This window comes from Magnolia sinica, chromosome 10 (assembly GCF_029962835.1).
Source record: "Magnolia sinica isolate HGM2019 chromosome 10, MsV1, whole genome shotgun sequence".
Lineage (NCBI taxonomy): Eukaryota > Viridiplantae > Streptophyta > Magnoliopsida > Magnoliales > Magnoliaceae > Magnolia > Magnolia sinica.
In genome coordinates, this window is record NC_080582.1 from 35,523,747 (window position 1) to 35,544,847 (window position 21,101).

The 21,101-nt window shown below is 37.9% G+C and overlaps 1 protein-coding gene across 4 annotated transcripts; it reads right to left on the reverse strand.

The window, feature by feature from the left end:
• Positions 1–4,226: 4,226 nt before the first annotated feature.
• Positions 4,227–10,340, reverse strand: LOC131258295 (dihydrodipicolinate reductase-like protein CRR1, chloroplastic). 4 transcript variants are annotated; one of them, XM_058259526.1, is made up of 9 exons: positions 10,208–10,340; positions 9,189–9,316; positions 9,014–9,088; positions 8,759–8,824; positions 8,369–8,464; positions 6,671–8,236; positions 6,170–6,217; positions 5,099–5,452; positions 4,227–4,920 (listed from the first exon to the last, which is right to left on the reverse strand). In XM_058259526.1, the coding sequence occupies exons 2-6, from the start codon at positions 9,240–9,242 to the stop codon at positions 8,111–8,113; spliced, it is 417 nt and encodes a 138-aa protein (XP_058115509.1). In that variant the 5' UTR covers positions 9,243–9,316; positions 10,208–10,340; the 3' UTR covers positions 4,227–4,920; positions 5,099–5,452; positions 6,170–6,217; positions 6,671–8,110. The 4 variants fall into 4 exon arrangements, 3 of the variants coding, with proteins under 3 accessions (XP_058115509.1, XP_058115508.1, XP_058115510.1); XM_058259525.1 differs by having other exon boundaries at positions 6,170–6,521; XM_058259527.1 differs by lacking the exons at positions 8,369–8,464; positions 8,759–8,824; positions 9,014–9,088; positions 9,189–9,316; positions 10,208–10,340 and having other exon boundaries at positions 5,099–5,197; positions 5,355–5,452; positions 6,671–8,113.
• Positions 10,341–21,101: the final 10,761 nt, after the last annotated feature.

Genomic DNA, 21,101 nt, shown 5'->3' on the forward strand with positions numbered 1-21,101 from the left:
TGAAATGGATGTGGGTGTAGATGTAGTTTATTTCTTTTGTGTTGAACTTATGAAGAGACCATTTATTGAATTTATAGATTGCTTACATGTGTTACATGTTGCATGTCATACCTTAATGTAAAATTAAGTCAATTTAAGCATTGGGTTCTTTGCCTAGGGTCATTCCTAAAAGATCAGCATATTATCACGGGTGCTTTGTCCATGATTATTCTTGAAGGATTAGCACATTAGCACATATTCTCTGCCTAGGCTCATTCCTGAAAGGATCGACGTACGTGATCTACCTGGGTAAAAAAGATTACGAGGAATTGCTATAGGTGAATGTTCCATTTATTAATTGTCATTTTATTTCTTGCTTTTGTATTTTATTTAATATCCTGAGCTTGTGTATGGTACTAACATGGATTTCCAATTTAGGAATGAACTGATCCTATTGATTTGTTATACTCACCCTATGTAACCATTTCAGGTACAAAAATGGAATAATTTGAAGGTGCATGACACTATCTTTGAGTTAAATCTAGCTTAGATGTATTTGTTTCATTTTATTAAATTCCTGACATTTAGGGTAGTCTTCTCGTTGAACTTGATGTAAGTACATATGTGGATTTCAAATTTTATTTTCTTTTTGGTATCTGGTTAATTATATTTATACGTGATGGAATGAGAATTTGTGATGGATGTTTTGATTTTGGAATGTGGTTAGTTGTTAAATTTGAAATTTTATCACATTAGAATGGAAATGGTGATTGTTAATATTAATAATATATAAACTTATCATCTCATGGGATTCAGATTCGGATCTCGAGTTACGGGTAGCCGAATTTTAAGGTGTGACATGGGTTTTGTCCATCGATCCTGTCTCACAGTCGTCGGCTTGCCCATTCATGTATTACTATTTTGAACGGTTATTCCTTATCAACCCTAACTGGTTGTAGTTATTGTGTCGCCGTGTTGTAAGCATGACGATCGATAAGCGTGCTGATGTGGTTTATAATCATCTTGAGATGGCCTATGTGGCAGTGATTACTCGCTATTCTCTCTTGGTGGCATGATAATTTCCAGTTGGCCTCTGTAGTTGTGGTAGTTCTTTTATTGGTTCGAAGTATAGAACATGCCGATTGATCATGTATAGCTCCCGATTGCACTGGTCCTAATACATACTTTGGTTGGTTCTTGAGATTCTTGAGAATATCATTTGGATTTTCTTTCTTCTAGTGCCTCCAAAGTGTCACTAATTGTTGCTACCTTTCTATGGTGGCATTTGATTGGCTTTCTACATTCCAATTTGTGGCTGTCACAAGATCAAATCTTCATTCTCGACTGATTCAACTTTTATTGGTTGACCATGGTGACATTTAGTTCTGCCATTTGGGGAAATTAGTTTTTATCAATCCCCACCCCTTCTTTCTCTAGATATGGGAACTTGGTAGCTATTTGTTGATGTTGTCTTAGATTAAGTTCCTAAAGATGGCATATTTGTTAGTGGAGTGAGTCTGGGAGTTATGCCATTTGTAAAAGTCTCCCTTTTTCAACTCTTCAACCACAAGGATCCTTTGATTTTTCGACAAATTAATAAACATCCTTGCCAGAAGTGGTAAAAAATCTTATTAGCTCTAGTGATGTCCAAAAATTATTATTTTCCTGTTTTAAATATATTCTTTTTAACATTCTGTCTAGAAGGGTTGACGACCTCCTTAGACATGCTTGATAATAGGTTCTGAATGAAGACTTTGTTCTTTAGCTTTCCTTTTGGAGAAGCCATTATTATCTAGTTGCTTGGGTTGAGAGTTCAAACATATCCTCGAACTCTATGCCTTGGAATTTCTTTTGAAGTTTTATGTCAAAACCATTTTGAGCAAATTTAAAAAATTTGGCCTTTGGTGGAGTAACTAGGCATGTTTTTTTCATCCTTTTAAATTGAGTAATATAACTCTTAGCCATTTATCCTATCAATTATCTAAGTCAAGATAAATCATCCATAGGCACATCGGGCTTATTTATGCAAATTCGAGTATGAATTTTTTTCTCTATATCCGACCATGTGTGGATAGAGTTGGCTGGTAAGTTAATGCACCATGGAACATATACTACAACAAAGTTGGCCTTTCCCGGTGGTCAAAACCATTGTCAAAGGTCCAGAAAATTGCCGGTAAAAGTTCTATTGGCGGTTAAGCATCTGCCGGTAATGGCTCGGTCGGTAAAGGTTTTACCGGCGGCCATCAGCTTTTAGCGGCGGTTTTGCAGGATGCCCCTAAATCGTCGGTTTTTATTGCATTGACCAAAACGAGAAAAACCTACGGACAAAGTCCGTAGCTATAGTACCTATGGTTACCAACAATCCGTAGCTATTGCGATTTTTCCTGCCCACTTTCATCATTGGGAAAAAAATGGGTACAGGTAAAAATAGCTTTGAGAAATAAGAGAAAAGGAAAAAAGAAAAGGACGAGAATCAAGTTCGTCTTCCTAGCTTTTAAAAACAAGTAGAACTAACCCCTCTGAAAAATAAATAAATAAATATATTTTAAATATAGATTTCCTATGTCCTGTCAGGCCAACTATAATAGTTTGTGCAATTGAACTGTACAAGAGTTCATACACAACTATGGAGCTTCGACAAGGTTCATTCTATATCACAAAAGAGGAATCATATGATCCCAAGCAAATGATATGTGTAACATCATCACAAAAGAGGAGTTAATAACTAGACTATTCTCAAAATTTTCTGAAGTTGTTGCTGCAAAAGGATTAATTTCCCTATGATTCAGAAAATGGTAGGTTCTGGTAAATTCTCCCATTGAATTAAGTGTGATATATTCCTTTTCACTCTCTGTTTGAAGGTTACCAATCAAGTAAAGCAAGGCACGATTTTAGAAATCTACAAAATCTGCATTTTAAAAAGGAGCCAAGCTAGCATTGCAAGGCCCAACAACACATTTTCACATTTTTTTACTGAAAGTTCTATCCAAACTGTCCCTAAATCATCCGGTTGGAAAAACTTTTAGGAAACAAGTCATCTATGGGCTTGGCAGATAAACTGTCTAAATCATGGGACTGATGTCTGAAGATATTGTCCTGCAGATTACAATACACATCCAACTCCAGTGGGAGTAAGAAACAGAACCAGCATCCTTTATATTCTTGCCAGAAACTAGATACCACTATATTTGTATTTCTTTTTAAGTAAAGAACAGAGTTATAGTGAGGATTACACATCATCAGAAGAACGAAGTAGTGAAAAAACAAACAATTTGATGTGCATTAGTCTTACGAAGTTAACATAACTACTTAACATCATGATCAAGATTCAGACGCAGCCTGATTAAGCAAGCAAGTCTTCTTAGTTCAGATAATTCGGCTATAAACTAACCACAGTTCAAGATCCATAAACAACAAATCAGCAAATAAACTTACAGAGATCAAGATAGGATCTCAAACATCTTTTATTAAAAGAAAGGTTTGACATAGAATGGCCATACTGAGGGTAAAGTTCCTATATAAATGAAAAGTTTGCTACCATAGTTACCCAAAGTAAATACCATAGGTCTAATTGATGAAGAATGAGAAACATTCTAATCCTAAGTCCCCAAACAACTAACCAATAAGAAGAAATTGGTTTTGTAGTAGTATATGTCTAGACTTTGCCCATTGGATTGGTTTTATAACTTCTTAACCTCGCTCTTCTTTTAGTAAAACTAAAACACTCCTGAAGAAAGAAAGAAAGAAAGAAAGGGAAAAAAAGAAAAAAGGAAATCAACTAGAGGTAATCCATGTCAAGAAAATGTTGCCATTGACAATCAAAGAGAAAAATGATAAATGCATAAGGAACTTTTTGTGTTCAGCTAGTGAAGACACGAAGGTTAACTATGAAGGGCAACAAGATCGCAGGGTTACCAAAATTGAAACCTGCTAGATCACTAACAATATTGAAATCTGTCACAACCGCTGGAATATCATGAAAGGATCCATAAAAGCATTGTTTTATACAAGGCAACCAATTAAGGAAGTTCTCTAGCTATGCATCTCTATAGACTTCAATCATCTAAATATTGGAAGTCAATGTATATAGCAATGTACATCACTCAAAATATTGGAAGTCAATGTATATAGCAATGTACATCACTCAAAATATTGGAAGTCACATATATATAGCAACTGGTTTTAGGCATTGCCATTGAAGAGATCTATGATGACAAGAATTAGTATCTATCATCTCCAAAATCAGATAACAAGAGTTACAAAAGAATTAAATATGAAAAGACAAAATGCTTGCATGCAAGATGGTGGGCCCATACGAAAACGATGGACGAAAATAGGCAACACTGCTACACTTCTAAGCCACATTCCAAACATCATATTGTTTGAACAATCCTAACATATGAATTAGTGGGCATCTTTTTGTTAAAACAGGAAAATTGGATTTTTCACTTTTTAACTTTCCAATAAATATCCCATGTTGGAAATGTGGCTACATGGCCATTAAATCAACCATTAAATCAGCCATATGTTGATGATGGTGACGCAATAGCCCAACCCATGACCTGATTCTTGCTTTCAATCATAAGAAAATTCTCTCTAATTAATGAGGAATGATCACATACAAACATTGCATGCTATGCTTACTATGCTACCCTGTTTTTTCCTACCAACATGGGGCGTGTGGAGAACATCTAAGCCATGCAAAAGGTGGGGCCCATCATGAAGTTCCCCTGGCAAGAAAATCAAATCGACCCATTCACCAGGTGTGCCTTAATTGTACCTTTGCTCTGATCATAAGCTGCCAATTGATTTAAGTGTGTGGCCCATCTGATTAAGTTCTGCACCAGATGCACCATTCATCTTCTCTGAGATCTTCTTCAGATCAATCCCACGCATTAACTTCATCTTCCTCGAGTGTATTTTCAAGATATTGAAGCGGGACTGAAAAACAATCAAACAAATGAGATTGGGACCTCATATGTATTGAGCAGAATTCCACACAGTAGCTAGCGAAATTAAAGCTGGCATTGGTGGAATTATTAGGAGAGATCCAAACGAGGATAGAAGATTCAACTATTAAGTTTCATGTTCCGGGGAAGAACCAAAATGTAGCTTATACCTCTTCATTGGGATTTGGGAATTCAATCTTCCTATCAATCCGGTCAGGCCTAAGGAGGGCTTGATCCAGAATATTTATACGATTGGTAGCCATCAAAACCTGGATAGAAGATAAATTTCCTTATGAGTACGACATAGAGATAAAATAGAACTTTGATGGTTTCAAGCAATTCACAAGAAAAAAATAAATATAAATATTTTGATCTTGTTGGATGCTTTAAATCCATCAAGTTGATTGAGAAGCTCAAGCATAGTACGTTGAACTTCACTATCACCATTGCCAGTCCCCGATTCCATACGAGCAGATCCAATACTATTGATCTCATCCATGAAGATGAGTGAAGGGGCATGTTCCCTATAAAAACAGTAAGAAGCCACAATTCACTATATATATCGTTGTGAAGAGCAACTCTAGTGGACGGTGTGATCTGTCACTACAACAAAAAAGGCCTTTGCTTCACCCCCAATTCATTGAAATACTCCAAACAACAATTGTACGTCAACCATCAACTGATAATATGCATATGCAATGAACAATCAGTTTTATGTGAATTTTAAAGTTTTTAAAGTTTAACAAAGAGCATCATCATTAGCCCTGTAGATATAAGCAAACCAGCCAACTGCCTAGATCCTACATGTTCAAGCTTTGCACAGTGCCTTTTGATGGCCTACATACTAGGACTCCATCTTTTACTAATCCCAACAGAAGTGGCAAGTAACTTTAAGAGCCTGTTGAAGATCAGCCAATGTTGAACCTCCTGTAAACATCAGCTTCATCTAGTTCTATCAGTGTCATGCTTAATCTAACTAGCTGACCAAGATTCTTCTGGATTCAACTAACCATGGCATGTCATTTAGAGAACTATGCAAAAACAGAGGAAGTAAAAGGCAACTGTAATTCTCTTGGATTTGCAACCCACCACATGAAACAGTAACTCTGCCCCAACCTATACATCAGTACTAACTATGCCCCAACCAAAAGTCTGACCTAAAGAAAACTAATGTGAGAGAGTTAAAATAATAGAAGGAAAAGAAGACGGAATGGAAATGCATGGAATAGCTCTAGGGATACCTGTTATCAGCAACCTTTTGTTCCAACATATAATACCCATTCCTTCATCTACACATGAAAACAAAAGAATATCAAGAAAATAGAAATTTTATTACCAACCATTTTCTTGAGTCCTATGATTATCATATATCCAGATTTTCTTTCCAGAAAAGGTACTTATATTGCCTGCTTAGCAAACAACACTAAAAATTCATTACCTGAACATTGTATTCTTCAGCAGTGGGTCCTATTTAAACAACTCTTCTAAATTGTAGACAGTGCTATGTTTGGAGAGTGTGGAAATCTTGGTCCTCATTGAGGAGAACAGAGAATGGAATGTCAAACCAGCTAGAAATGGTGAGGCGGCCCGTTTCTCTGAAGGAAAGAAACAGCAGTATAGACATTCAGGCCAAAGGTCATTCTGCTCCATTCAAATTTATGAGATTCCAATAACACCCAATTTGACCATCATGAACAAACGAGTAAGCAAAGAAAATGGATGAATTGCGAATTTTTACTTACTGCGGCTTCAATGTTTGCAGGAGATTCATCATTAGGACCTGAAAGCAACTCACTCGAGCAATGAAAACTCAGTATACAATAGAGAAGCTAATGAAAACTCAGGCATTGATGGAATCCCAATGCCTATAGTTCCACTTGTATCTCATGTCAATATGAATGCTACAACTTCCATAGAAAAAGTGAGCAAAGACAATTGATTGTCTTTCATCAAGATAATATTCCAGTCAAGAAAATTAGGAAATAAACCAAATAGCATCAGTACATGCACATTGTAATGTTTTATAAATAGGAATTACAACTACATCTTGTTTTGATAATTGATGGGAAATTACAGGTCATGTCAAAAAATTGCTTAGAATTTTGCAATTTCATAGCAATTTCAGTGAGCAATTCTATCTCTTTAAGGCAATAGAAGATTGAAGAAATTCTTTAAAAAGTTCTATTCTTAGGAACAATGGCATGAATGGAGATATCATATTCATGACCAATATCACCCTCTTCAAAATTTAGTCATCCTGGAGGTACTTGGAAGACAAAAACAGAAGGTTTGATTGAGGTTTTTCTTTTATGCATTGAGCCTATGTAATCTTCAATGTTCCGAAGCAGGGTTGATGCTGGTTACACATCATTTCGCCAGCCAAAATGAGACTAATGCAAGCAATATAAGACATAATCCGCATGGAACAAATCACGGTGATGAAGAAGGAATTAGCATTACCATCTCAGAAGAATGCCTAACTTCAATGCCACAACTAAGCATGAATCTTTAACAAAAACAAGGGAAGATTCATACTTAAAACTGATAGAATGATGGTGTAATTCAACTCCATTTTCCCAAACAATATATTGCAGAAAGAGTGTTTTTTCTTTTTCCTCTTTTCATGAAAAACTGTAGAAAGAATGTTGCAGACTAAAACTGCCTCTCAAGATCAAAGCCATGTTAACTACTAACACATCACATTTTGGATATTAGTGAAGAGCTCCGTTACTCTGACTAAACCGTCAAATGTATTATCATGTGAAGAGTGGTGAAGACTGATGTCAAATCCCAAATTACTTACATTTCCATAAGGCATGATTTGTAAGTCTTTTATTCGTTTGGGAGCTCAATTAAATTGAATTACAATGAATTAATCCAGTAAAGAGGAAATGGCTAAAGGATGGGTGGAACCATTGTAATTCATAATGACAATCACACCCTAATTGCAATTCAATGAATCTCCTGTTGGACTTAAAATGATAGTTATGGTAATTTGGTGGCTAGTAACACATTAACTAGTGTCCTGTTTCTGGTTCCCTATTTATTGAACTGACTATTCTGATTCATTTCAGTTGAGCACCCAAACATGCACCTGGTAACTAACCAGGTAAAAAGATACAGTAAGTATTTGAATTGAAACCTTGAGGTTTATTGTTTTTGTTACAATTTTTCTCCTCATTTCAAGTTACCGATGCATTAGGTCCTAATTCAACAATCTCTACATTTTTGTAGTGGAACGAGGCTAAAATAGTGGCTTGTTGCAGAAGTACAGAACCAACAGAGAGCTTCAGCGCAATAAGACAACCCTGTTAAAGGTACGAAACAACTGAATAAGAAATTTGCTCAAACATAGAAGAAAATCAGTAGCCAGGATCTCAAACATTATCATCATGCAATGAAGATAAAATGAAATAAAATAAGATCTCACCCAAGCTCACCATGCTGGCCTTCTCACAGAATGCAGATAATGCTGTCACTGTATCTACGCTGATCCTCGGCACATAAACAACACTCCTCATGCCAAAGGCCGTCGCCTGACCACATCAATAATAGAGAAAAGAGGCAAGGAAATGTGGGCCACAATTGTATCGATGATGAAATGACATCAATTGACATATTACAATATAATAAAATAAGAAAAATAGAGAAAAAATCAATGTAATTCAAGACACAGGAAATTCCCGTGATTGGAAGTCACCGAATCATACAACTACATAGCACAATGTATATTGAATGGTGGACTATTCAGGAAATTCCTATCTCTGTGAGTATATGTTAATAACATGCCACATGACAAGTTCAAGTTTAAAGTTTTAAACAAAACCAACCTGTTTCACATTGTCATAAACCGTTGACAGGTCGATGAAATCATTGACCACACTAACTGCTTTCGACTGCCAAAGGATAATGAATCTCATCAGAATAAAATACGTAGGGCAGAGTCCGAACTGGCATCCAAAAAGTAAAGTTCTAAAATCCCATTACGAATAGGTGCCGGGATTCACGCTACATCGTTACTCAAAGTCACCCTCCAATAAATAAACAATGCAAAGAACATAGAAGAGATGAAAGAGGCTATATACTTGAGAGATGGAACCCAAAACCATGGTCAAATCACTAATGATAGGTATTTCGAAAGGCTCCTCCATATTACACACCTACACAAAAGACACCAACACCATACGCTAGTTAAGAAAAAAGATTCAGAACATTCAATTCAAGTATTGATACTTCAGTAGGGAGGAGCAGCAAAAGAACCTTCCCAACATCTTCTCCCACAAGAACAGAATCCACAGCACCAGCTACTTCCATTCCTCTGGATTTACTTACTACAACTATGGCAGCCCTCCCAACTATACCATCTTCCAGCACTCCGAGTTATCTCCCTGTTAATATATATATATATATATATCAATGAAGAGAGAGGATAAAAAAAAAACTCTCCTTGTTAAAAAATATCAATGGTGAGAAAGCATATAAATAAATAAATAAATAAAAGTGAGATTTTTTTTGCAATCCATAACAAGCCTAATCTGTGCTTTTTCTATACATTCACCACCTTCTAAATCACATTAAGTTGAAGATTTCTTCTACTAAAGCAAAAAAAAAAGGGACCAGATTTTTTCAATCCCCCTCAATCTGAATACGACTTCAAAATCATCTCAAGATGCTCCAAATCTCTAAAATAAAAAATAAAAATTTAAAAATAGAAAATTAAAAAATAAAATTAAAAATTTCTTCTAATAAAGGAAAATAAAAATAATTTTTTTTCCAATCCTCCTCAATCTGAATATGGCTTCAAATCATCTCGAGAAACTCTAAAACTCTGAAATAAACTTCCTAAACTGCAATGGAAATAAAAAATTGAAAATATCAATTTCTTAACAAAAATTAAAAGGAGATAGAATTTCACAAATGTTAATAAGTACCAAAGGCATTATCTTTTCTTTTCTTTTTTTCAATTTCTCTGTTTTTCCTCCTAATCTAAGAACTACACCAAAAAAGATCTCTGTAATTAAAGAAAATTGAATAAATAAATAAATATTCAAAAGATCTAAATCATCAAACCACCAAAAAAAAAGGCAGACAAAAAAAATCCCATGAAACAATCTCGACATCAAAATACAGCTCCAGAAACCCTCAAATAGCACATGCAACTCAAGAAACGCTAGAAACATAATGGAGTTCGATGAAACCCTAACCTTACAATGCATGAGGATGAGATTGAAAGGTCTGCCCTAAATCGATAAAATGGGGAAGGAGGAATTAGAAGAAACCTTAGATCCGATGCGAAAGTGAGAACCGAATAGGTCTGCCATTGTAAACATGAGCTCGTTGAGATCTGTGAATCTAAAGGGGAGCTCTCTCCTCCAGCATTTAAATTGAGAGAGGAGGCTGTCGATTTTTGGAGGGAGAGAGAGAGAGAGAGAGAGAGAGAGAGGATGGAATGGGGGAGGCGTAGAGAGAAAAAGAGGTCGTCGGTTTCGGGAGAGGAGGGAATAGGGGAGAGAGAGAAAGGGGGGGGGGGGGGTTTACCAGGACCTTCGTGGGCGGCTGGTTTTGTTACGGTTGGCAGAGGTAACTTCAATCTGATGGGAAAGATTTTCAGACGCTCGTTTCTTTCCACTGCTGGTGGCCACGCAAACCGTCGGCTGTGCACGTTGGCCACGTCGAAAATGTGTTGGCAATGCTGTCATTCCTTGTAGTGATATTTCAGTTAAAGAGTTCCCAAAAAGTCTCAAGTTTAAGAAATCATTAGCCGACACCTCGTCACAATGCATGATGAAGCAACTAATGTGCTCAATTATCGATTGACCACTCTCTCCCAAAAAGAGGTGAACTAAGAGACTAATAGCCCCTCGGTAGTTCAAACTGCCGATCTATCCAATCAGGATAGGCTTTTTTGTAGATGAGCCCGTTGATCTGACAGCCTTAGTGTTGGCTTGTAACTTCTTGAATCAAATTTATAAGGTCTTCATGACCTAATTGGTAGGACCGATCTCTCCTTGTGGTTCTAGAGCTAAGGGGTTTGTCATTGGAGGAACTGGAGGCATGGGACCTTGCCCCTTGTTCGGCTCAAGGACAAATTGCCCCCCATGAGCATCATTATAATGGACGTCATGATCAAATTGATCGATACATATCCATTATGATAATTTATCCTATTGCTAACTTGATGTGGCAAATTGTAACAAAGTAAATTTTGATCTAACCGTCCAACTCTCATGTACTAAATTCACTGGTGGATCAGTGTTAGGATTTAACTAGCTAATTGTTAGGAAGTGGCAATTTTTCTAGGAGAGCTTCCATCAACTTGTTGAAGTTCTTAGCCCAAGTCCTTCCTTGCTTAGAGACTCGTTATAAGCTGTCTTGCACATTATGCAATGCCCTTGTAACACTCTTCAAGGAATTGGAGGAAGATCCAATTTCCAAAGATAAAGGTGTGGAGGTTCGACCTCTAAAGGCACACCTTCTTGTACTTGTTGTAGTTCTCAATCTTTTGGATCTTTACCGAGCTTGATAGACATTTTAACCATAATGTTATATTATCAAGCTAATAGTTGCACGTGTCCTATTGGTCATACTAAAACAATGGTGTTTAGCTCAAATTTGGTTATGCTTGTTGTGCATGCATGTCAGCATGCCAGAGCCGAACGTGGCTCGAATTGAATCAAACATCTTAGACCCCAAGTGCTGAGATAGAGTAAGAAACCGAGTTCCTTATGGATTGACAGTCTGCCTAGCCATCGATCCTGATGGACCAGGTAGTTTGCAAAGGGGAGGGTTCGTCCTTCGTATGAGTTCTTTTTACCATCAGTTGGAAGGACTTTTAATTATGTTGTTGAGTGTCAAATATTGCATATTTTCACTTGTTTATATCTTTGTTTTATAAACGTGATTACGCTTAATTGGTATATTTATGCATGTTTGTCTTGCAAGGTGAATCTAAGAGCTTGAAATGAAAAGAATATTAAATGCATGAATTTAATGCTCAAAAATCACCAAGGCAAGAAATGGATCTTAAGAGATTAAGATCGAAGATTTCAAGACCACAAGAGTTAAGGAAACCAAATGGAGAAGGAAGGAAGTCAAAAGTGTAAAGTGTAGAAATTCAAATAACTGAACTTCATTGTCTATGTCATCGACCACCAGTTGATGACATCGAAGCCAGTGTTCGATGACATCGACCGCCGATCGATGACATCGAAGCATTACATGAAAATCAAGTTTGGTTGTTGGATAAATTGGATGCAGTCTCGATGACATCAAAACCCTAACTGATTGCTCGAAGACCAGTTAGATGACATCAAAGTAACTTCGATGACATCGAAATTTTTAAAGATTTCTAGAATAACTCGCTGGAACAATCTGGACACATTCTCGATTGATCGAACACCCTTCGATGACATCAAAGGAAGGTTCGATGACACGAAAAGTTACGCAGTGCCAAAAGGTGTGACTTCCGAATTCGACTTATGTTCGATGACATCGAAGGTTGTTCGATAACATCGAAGGTGTTATGCAGAGCCTAAGCAGAGTACGTAAATTTAAGGTGGTTTCGAAATTTCTCCAACTTGGTGCGAAAGTTGGAGTTCCCCAACTATAAATAAGAGTCCCTATGATACTCCAAACCATCTTCTATGGGTTTGGAAAGGGATAAGAGGCCTAGGTGGAGCGCCGACAATATTCTTCTACTTTGATTTCTTCAAGGGTTCTAGTTGGTCTTTTTGTTCTTCTAGGATGTTAGTCTTCTCAGGCTAATCTCTTAGCTAAGGCTAAGGGATGAAGCATGTAGTTTATTTTAATGTTTATCTTACTTTGATTCAAGTTTATGTTGAACTTCATTGATCTCTAGTTTGATTTAAAGAATATTTTCAGTCTTCTATGATTTGTTGTGACTTATATTACAATAGATGTTGTGATGGCTTTGCATATCTTCTTTTCTTGTTTTGAGATTGTGAGATTGGTAAATCCTATTGTTCATCATCGTCTCCTGGGCATGGTAAGATGATGAAATCCCTTCCAATCATCACAATACTCCTTCATGTGTGGGTAAGTCAATGACGAGTTTAGATTTTATTCTAATTGCTTCATCATCCGATTAGATAGGATAAGACTTTAATTTTAATTGATTTATCATTGAATCAAGTAGATTAATATTAAAATTGTTATAGGTGGATTCCTGAATCCTTAGTCTTTTTATTTTTATTATTTCAAAATTTTTTCTTAAATTGCTAGATTAAAAACCCAGACAACCAAGTCAGACTTAGATTAGTTCCAAACTGTGTCCCACATTCCCTGTGGATTCTACCTCGTTCTCATTGAGTTATTACTACATCGCGACCCTACACTTGGGATTGTGAACAAGTTTTTGCCACCGTTGCCAGGGAGTGGTGTTGAACATGATTAGGTTTAGGTTCTTCTAGGTTTAATTTCTATTTTAAGTTATATTTTTCCTGTTTTCTGGAAAAAAGTTTTATCTAGGGTTTTTAGGATTTTTCTGTTTTCAGATTTTGTTTTTAGGATTTTTTTTCTCTTCTTTTTCTTCTTCTAACATTGCTAACATAGTTTGATTGTTTTGATTTTGTATGATCTTCAATTATAGTCCCTCTCTTTTGGTAACTTCTTCCCTCTACTTACTTCTCCTATTGCTGTAGGATTTTTTTTATAGGAATTTATTTTAGGAATAGATTTAGAATTAACGTTTCATCATGGACATGTGTCTCAAAATTTTTCTAAAACTATGATTGAGAGCCAACTAGACAATGATATTCCACCGGTTAAGAAGTTTATACACGATCATATATGGGAGAATAATTACACTCCACAGATTAAGAAAACATTACGAGATTATTGGAGTGAGAATAATTATCATCCATCCGACAAGAAGAAAACAATGGGTGATTACATAATGGGTGATAATGCGTACCAACAACCATCAAACCACCCTCCCACATATGACCCTTATGACTATGATCAGTGGAAACATCAACATTGGAGAGATGAACCAACAAATGATTATAGTGACAATTCTCTTGGATCCCATATCTTTAAGATCCAACCGAAAACAATCCAAGAGAATTCACTTCAGAAATACATGGATGCTTAAGAACAAATCAACCAACATCTCAACCAATTTGTTGATGTTGAGGCATAAAAAATGAACAAAGGATTGAAGCATAAGAAGATAGAGAAATAAAAAGAAAATTGAGAAAGAAGAAGAATGAAGTGACTTATGAGGGGTTTGCGTGGGTCCGCACAACCGATATCCATTGCATGGGACCGCGCAATCAAAACATCTGTTGCACGGTTCGCTCAATGAGTTCCAAAATTGGTTCTTTGAAAAAAGACCTAAAGCATCGAAAGGTGGGTCCCATGGCACCAAAATTGAGGTACCACACGTGCAAGGGCCTATAAATAACCCCTCCGCTCCTTCATTTTGACCGATTGAAGATTTTAGAGAGGAAGCAGAGCGAAGAGGAGACTGAAGGTGAGAAAGAGAAGGCTCCGGTGGTTTACACGAACCTGCGCAAACCATATCGGTTGCACGGCTCCGTGCAACCAGACTGCCTTGCAGTCTGTAAAGCTAAGAAGCCGATATGCTACCGAAATGGATAGGTCTCCGGATTTCTTCTTCTGTCCAAGCTTCAAGAGGAGGAATCAGTAGAAGAGATTTATGTCATATTCCTCTTAAAGAGATGATCAAATCGCGAGTCGAAGTGCTGCCGGATTTGATATCTGACTTGAATATTTGAACTTTGTCAATTTTTGCATCCTAAAATTTCTATATTAGAATCAAGGAATTTTTGAGGATGTAAATGAACTCAGTGCTAATAAAATATGATGATTGTTCTTAATACTCTCTCTCTATTATGTTTGAATAAAATAATATTCCAAATCTAATGCATTTGTCTCTTGTTTAAAACAAAATGGCGACTCTGCTTGGGACTTTTATCTTATTTAACAGTAACGTTGAGATAGTTAAGAACTTTTATCATAGTTTGGTGTCTTTCTAATGTCAAAATGGCGACTCTCAGTGGGAACATCCTCCCCTTCATCTCTAAGATAGATTATTCGATTCTTCAAATACTAACTATAGTTATGTTTCATGCCTAAAGGTTTCTGAATCCAACTACAAATTACAACCAATGGAAACTTCTATAAGAAAAGTGAGCTTTCGTTTCACTCCGATCGGGTTCGTGATAGAATGCGCACCGAAATAAACCCTGGAATGTATGACTCGATTTCCTACGAGCGAAAATAACCTGACTCGAGTGACAGCTAGGGTCGTATCTGCCTCGCCTCAACCACTGGAAGGTGATAAGGGCTGGATTGTTGTAATGTCTCGTAGGACGAGAGCATGGAATGCAAGAAGCCCTAGAATGAATCTGGCTTCACCAAGAGTTAGAGGGCTGATAACGTGTAATGCAGCCAGAAAGAATCCTGAACTCGTTCCTCCTGCGATATATCCCGAGCGAGTAGTTCCGCAGTTAGCATCGCATGATTTTTCAGATTTGGGCGCCCTGAGGGTCAGATGGACGAGAGAGCAGAAAGGTAAGGCGTTATTAATAGGCTCACCAATGACCGTATTGCCCTAATCGATCATTAGCTCCGAAAGCGTACAGAAGTCGAATGAAACTCCATCCTCTCCTCTCTTCGTAAGCCCTATTACATCGACGTACTCTCGCCCCACTCCAACTACAGCTTCGTCAAAGAGTGGAGAAGCTGCGGTGCATATGACCGGGACAAATCAAGACAATATGCCAACTACAGAAGATCGTATGAATGCAATGGCAGAAGCACAAAGAACACTAATGGAAGAGTGCAGAATCTTATAGAGGCTTTAGCGACCCTTGCGCATAATGTAGCCCAGATAGCGGCTTCACCAATGATGGGCACAATGAACGGACAATAAAACTAGCCCAAAGGCTTTCAACCACAGGGGGCAGGATCACGAGGGTATGTTCCAGCCACGAGAACTGTAACACAAGATGAAGTGAGACAGGTCATTAAAGAAGCTGTCAGAGTAGAAAGAGAACGTGAAAATACTGACCATTTCAAGTATCGAACGCCGTATCCAAGAGAAGTAGAAGATATCCCGTTTCCAGCTAACTTCTAGCATCCAGATTTTCAGAAGTTTAATGGGGAGGGATCGCCAAAAGAACACTTAATGCACTTCATTACTAGCATGAGAAATTTTTCTATGATACCACAGTATTACTTACAGTTGTTCGGGTCATCATTGACGCACAAAGCATTCCGATGGTATTCTAGCTTGACTCCAGAGTCGATACGTACTTGGGAACAAATGCCGGACGCTTTTATGTCAAACTTCTTCTCTTAAGAACGAGATGTCAGTATTACGGAATTGGCTTCTGTGTGGTAGAGAGAAAGCGAACCAGTGGAAAAGTTTATAGACAGATGGAAGACATTAGGAGCCTCGTGTAAGCAGCTGCTGGAAGAAAAAGAACAGGTCAAAATGTGTCTGAATTCTATGGAAACGGGAATCACATTTGGACTCACCAGCGCTGACATCAGAACTTTCCGTGACCTGACCACTAAGGCTCATGCTTTAGAATTGATGACTCATAAGATGCCAGCATTTCACCATAAGACAGCTAGGAGAGTACCCAGTAGGATGTCCGTAAATACCATTGATTGTGACAAGAGAAGCAAAGATACAAGGGACTCAAGGAAAAAGGGGCCAAAACGGAAAGAAGAATGGAACCAATCAAGAAATAGATATAGTGGAAAGAGGCCCAGGATGCTCAATTCTCACGAGGAGTTCGCATTCGACAGGGAAGATGTTGTTCCTATGATGAATCAGCTGCTGAAGGCTGGTACAATAGAATTAAGATATGTTAAGAACCAGAGAAAGAGATTTCTGCCGCTATCATCGCCTGGTGGGACATCCAACAGAGAACTGTTATACATTGAAATATATATTACAATGAATGATAGATAAAGGTGAAATAGTAATTGGAAAAGAAAAGAAAGGGGTACAATGGTGATGGTGAACATGCAAACGATCCGAGAAAAGTGCCGAGAAATGAAAGAGAAAGAGGACCGTAAGACGACAAAGAAGGTAGCAGTGATTCCGTTACGATCGGGAAAGAAGATAACAAGTCCTGCGAAGCAGAATATAAGGATTATTAGGAAAGAAGTCGTTGAATGGCAGAGTGATGATGATGAGAAAGAAAAGAAGAATGAGATGGCGAAGGTGACTTATGATGTAGTAAGTCATTTGAAGGGCATACCAGCTCGATTAAGCGTCTATGATGCGATTAAGCTGTCAGAGAAATTTCGGCAGAGCTTAGTCCAAACATTGTCCAATCACGATGTCAAAGAAACTTTATTGGCAGAACTAGAACGCGAAGAGCACGATGATCAAGAAAATTGCTTACCATTCGTTTCCTTCTCCGATGATGATTTAATTTGCAAGGCAGACCATAACAGGCCGCTAATGATAGAAGGCCATATCCGTGGGAAGAAGGTCAAGCGGGTTATGATAGATAATGGGTCAGCAGTTAAACTCTTGCCACTCTCGATGTTGAGTAAATTGGGTTATCGTCGTTCAGATCTACGCCCTAGTGGAATGATGATACAGGGCTTTAATCAAGATGGGCAACGCGCACTTGGCAAGATTACAGTGATGCTGGAAATAGGAGAACTAACTACTAATGTCGTATGCCATATTATAAACGCAGTGATGACATACAATCTTCTCATAGGAAGGCCATGGATCCATCAATACAATATTGTACCCTCTATTCTGCATCAATGTTTCAAATATTGTAAAGATGGAATACAATATAAAGTAATGGCCGACGCAAAGCCATATACAGAGGCCAAGTCCTTCTTCGCGGACGCCAGTTAGTATAAAGGGTTCGCTAAAGAATAAAGAAAGAATGATGAAAGTAAAGTCTTAAAGGACATTCAAGTAAATATGATTAAAGAAGAAACAGAGAAGGAAGAATCATCCGGGACTGCCGAAGCTAAGAAGAAATTTTATTTTGTACCGAAGCATCTGAGACAACCAGGACAGCCACCATTAACCCTGCTGTCACCCGAGCAGTTGAAAATTTTGTAGTCCAATTATACAGTGCCATTGCCGTATGTTGAAAGAAACAAGCCATTTTCGGCCGCCCCAGGAAGATTTCAGGTCAAGGCTAGCGCGAAACAACCGGAACTAATAGAATTTTATGCCGCAGTAGAAGTAAAGGCAGGAGAAGAGACAGAATAATGTGTACCGCGGTAGGCTGACGTCACAAGATCTTAAGAAATATAGTCCGGCAAGCCAGAAGATCATCAGAAACATGGGTTTTGATTACGAAGAACCAACCGGCCTGAATCATGGGAGAGGAATTCAAATTCCTATCGGGGTCGGTCAGGAAAAGCAAAGAAAATTTCAAGGGCTGGGGGCAGAGTCATCAGTGAACATGGTTACAACTGTGCAGTCATCGGAAGAGGGTCTTAAGATAATCGAGCTTCCTGAAGTGGCCCCAATGCAAGTGTTTAATAAAATGATCGTCAAGATAACGAAAAAGACAGTGATAGGAAACAAGCGTGATTGGGATGAAAGGTTACAAGAAGCTTTAAGGGCATACAGAACTACCCATCAGACAGCAACAATAGCGACACCGTATTCGCTGGTCTATGGTATAAAAGCAGTAATCCCGATTGAAATACAAGTAGCGTCACTCAGAGTGGTTGTACGTTAGTCTATTACATATGATGGAAATGCAAAAATAAAGCTGAAAGAGCTAGATTTTCTTGATGAAGGAGTCAAATGTCGCTCTTTAAAAAAAAAGGAGATGTGGTGCTAATGTTGAAAAGACTTATAGTGGTCACCCGTCGAACAGGGGCAAATTTGAGCCTAAATGGGACGGGCCGTACATAATCAAAGAAGTGTATTCCAATGGGGCATACAAAGTCGTGGATCAAGATGTACAAGGTATCAGTTTACCGGTTAATGCTCGCTTCATCAAAAGATACCATCCCTGAAGACACTACTGATTTTGATCCAGAATATTATCAGAATAATGATTCTGTATCAAAAGGAGGTAAGAATAACCAAGACCACGGCTATGTACGATCAGATGAATGACTAAAGATGAAATTTGTACCAATAAGTGCTGTGAAAAGAAAGTGCCCATCGTCACATCAACCGAATTCTGTAAAATTCTATTGAAATTGGTATCATCACCAAGTTGATATAGTATAAACAACGCATATGATTATCTTTAAAGATATTGGCAGAAGTGGTGACGTATTATCAATCTCATGCAGATATGTCTATCATCTTCACGACAATGATGGCCACCTACTTTTATGTTTCAAGGTAGCCTAGCCAAGCTCTAAAGTGGCCAACTACGCTTAAGGCCTATCATTTTCGCCATTCGGGCAGTGGCGAGAAGCCAATGGCCCTAAAAAGCCCGTGAAGACCATCATACGCATACCTATGCGGGCAACTGATGGAGCCAGTGACCAAAAGCCTAAAAGGCCAAAAAGTCCTCAACAGCCGGTCACGCGTTAGACCAATGCCATATGTATAGCTTTCCAGTAGCGTCACAGGGATCGGAGGAAAATTCCCTCCCATGAATGGGTTGGACCTTGCAGATGAAGGAAAAGCAGGCCGCAGTGTGAGCTCTTTAGCCATGTCCATAAAAAGGCCAACCATGTGTAAGACCCCCCAGATCTTTGGCTTGTTTTTAGTACTAACTCATGAGGAAGGGCTTAAACCTACTCATTGATGGACTGGCGGCCCTAGATTTGGTACTCCAAAGGTCACCTTATGAGCCCTGTGAACTCTAGAGACTTTCTGCGGCCAACCCTGTGCGTAATTCCAACCATGTTCACAGCCCCGGTAGCTTCACTAGGCCCCTCTGATGGATCGTGGTTTGTGAACTCACCAGGCTGTGAGAAGTCCAGCGAACTCCTAAGAGTTATAGAGACTATCACGTGAGACCCGACTCCACTACTCAAGAGTCTAAAACACTGCGTGGGCTCCACTACTCAAGAGCTTAAACTGTGTGTAACTGACTAAATTGAAACTTAGCACCGGCAATAAAAAGAAATCACATAAGAAATCTTGCACTAACAAGCATAAAATGTTGTTGTTTTGTAATTAGTTCCTCATTAAATATTATGTCAAGATTATTGCATAGACAAATATGTTTGAAATGATCCGCGATGCAGAAATGCATAGAAAAATAAAACAACTCAAAATATTATAATAAATTCATATATTGAAAGTCAAAAAGAAATTACTTGTTCAAAAAGCATATACACAAAAGAAATTACATGCTTAAAGTTCTTCTATGATTCCTACTATCCCCATATACTTTTGCAAGTCCTCCTTTAATTACATTTGAGCTGTGATATATTTTGACTTTTTCTCAAGAATGATCTTTGCTTGATTAAGAATGCCGACCAGTTTATCCTCCAATGATACGATCAGCTCTTTGCTCTTGAGTAATTCGAATTTTTCAGCATTGGCAGATTGAATATTGACTTGTATCTTTTCTTCAATCTCCTTTATGGATGATTCCTTCTCCTGATCCTTCAACTCCAGTTGTAAAATCTCCTCTCTCAGAGCAGCAATGCGGTCTCGAATAACTACCCTATCATCAGTATAAGCCTTTAGCTGTTCTTGAAGAACCACTTGTTCCTGGTCGAATTCAGAAATAGTAGAGGCAATAAGAAAAGCCTTTTCTTTGGACAAAGTAAGCTGATTCCCATATTCCAAGATCTCAGGAGCAATTATAACATTTTCCGCTGAGGGTAAGGAGATTATTGAATTGCGGAACTTGAAAAGAGAATCACGTAGAGTGGAGATGTTGATTTTTGCCATCCTTGCAGAACTTTCGAGAATTTCAGTGGCAATATCCAAGTTTGACCATTGTTCAAGGTCTTTCAAAATGTGAGCTACTGCTGACAGAGAATTCTTCATCAAAAGCATCTTATGTACGGGAATCTTTGCGAATGATAGTAGCTCAGACGTAGTGGCAACAGACTCAGAGCTTGCTGCTCCACTACAGGGAGGAGTTCCTGTAGTTTAAAGAGGGGAAGAATTCAAAATAATGATAAAGAGTATAAAGATATATAACTCTTGATAAAGCAATCAATGTATATATACCTTCCGCAAAAGTATGACTGGTAGGAGGTGGA

What these genes read in the sequence shown, in the direction of transcription:
- LOC131258295 (XM_058259526.1), bottom strand. Translation starts at nt 9,242, where the DNA reads ATGGAAGTAGCTGGTGCTGTGGATTCTGTTCTTGTGGGAGAAGATGTT. An exon ending in TGGGAGAAGATGTTGGGAAG is followed by an intron (nt 9,089 to 9,188) that starts GTTCTTTTGCTG and finishes TCTTTTGTGTAG; the next exon opens with GTGTGTAATATGGAGGAGCC. An exon ending in TTTATGACAATGTGAAACAG is followed by an intron (nt 8,465 to 8,758) that starts GTTGGTTTTGTT and finishes TGATGTGGTCAG; the next exon opens with GCGACGGCCTTTGGCATGAG.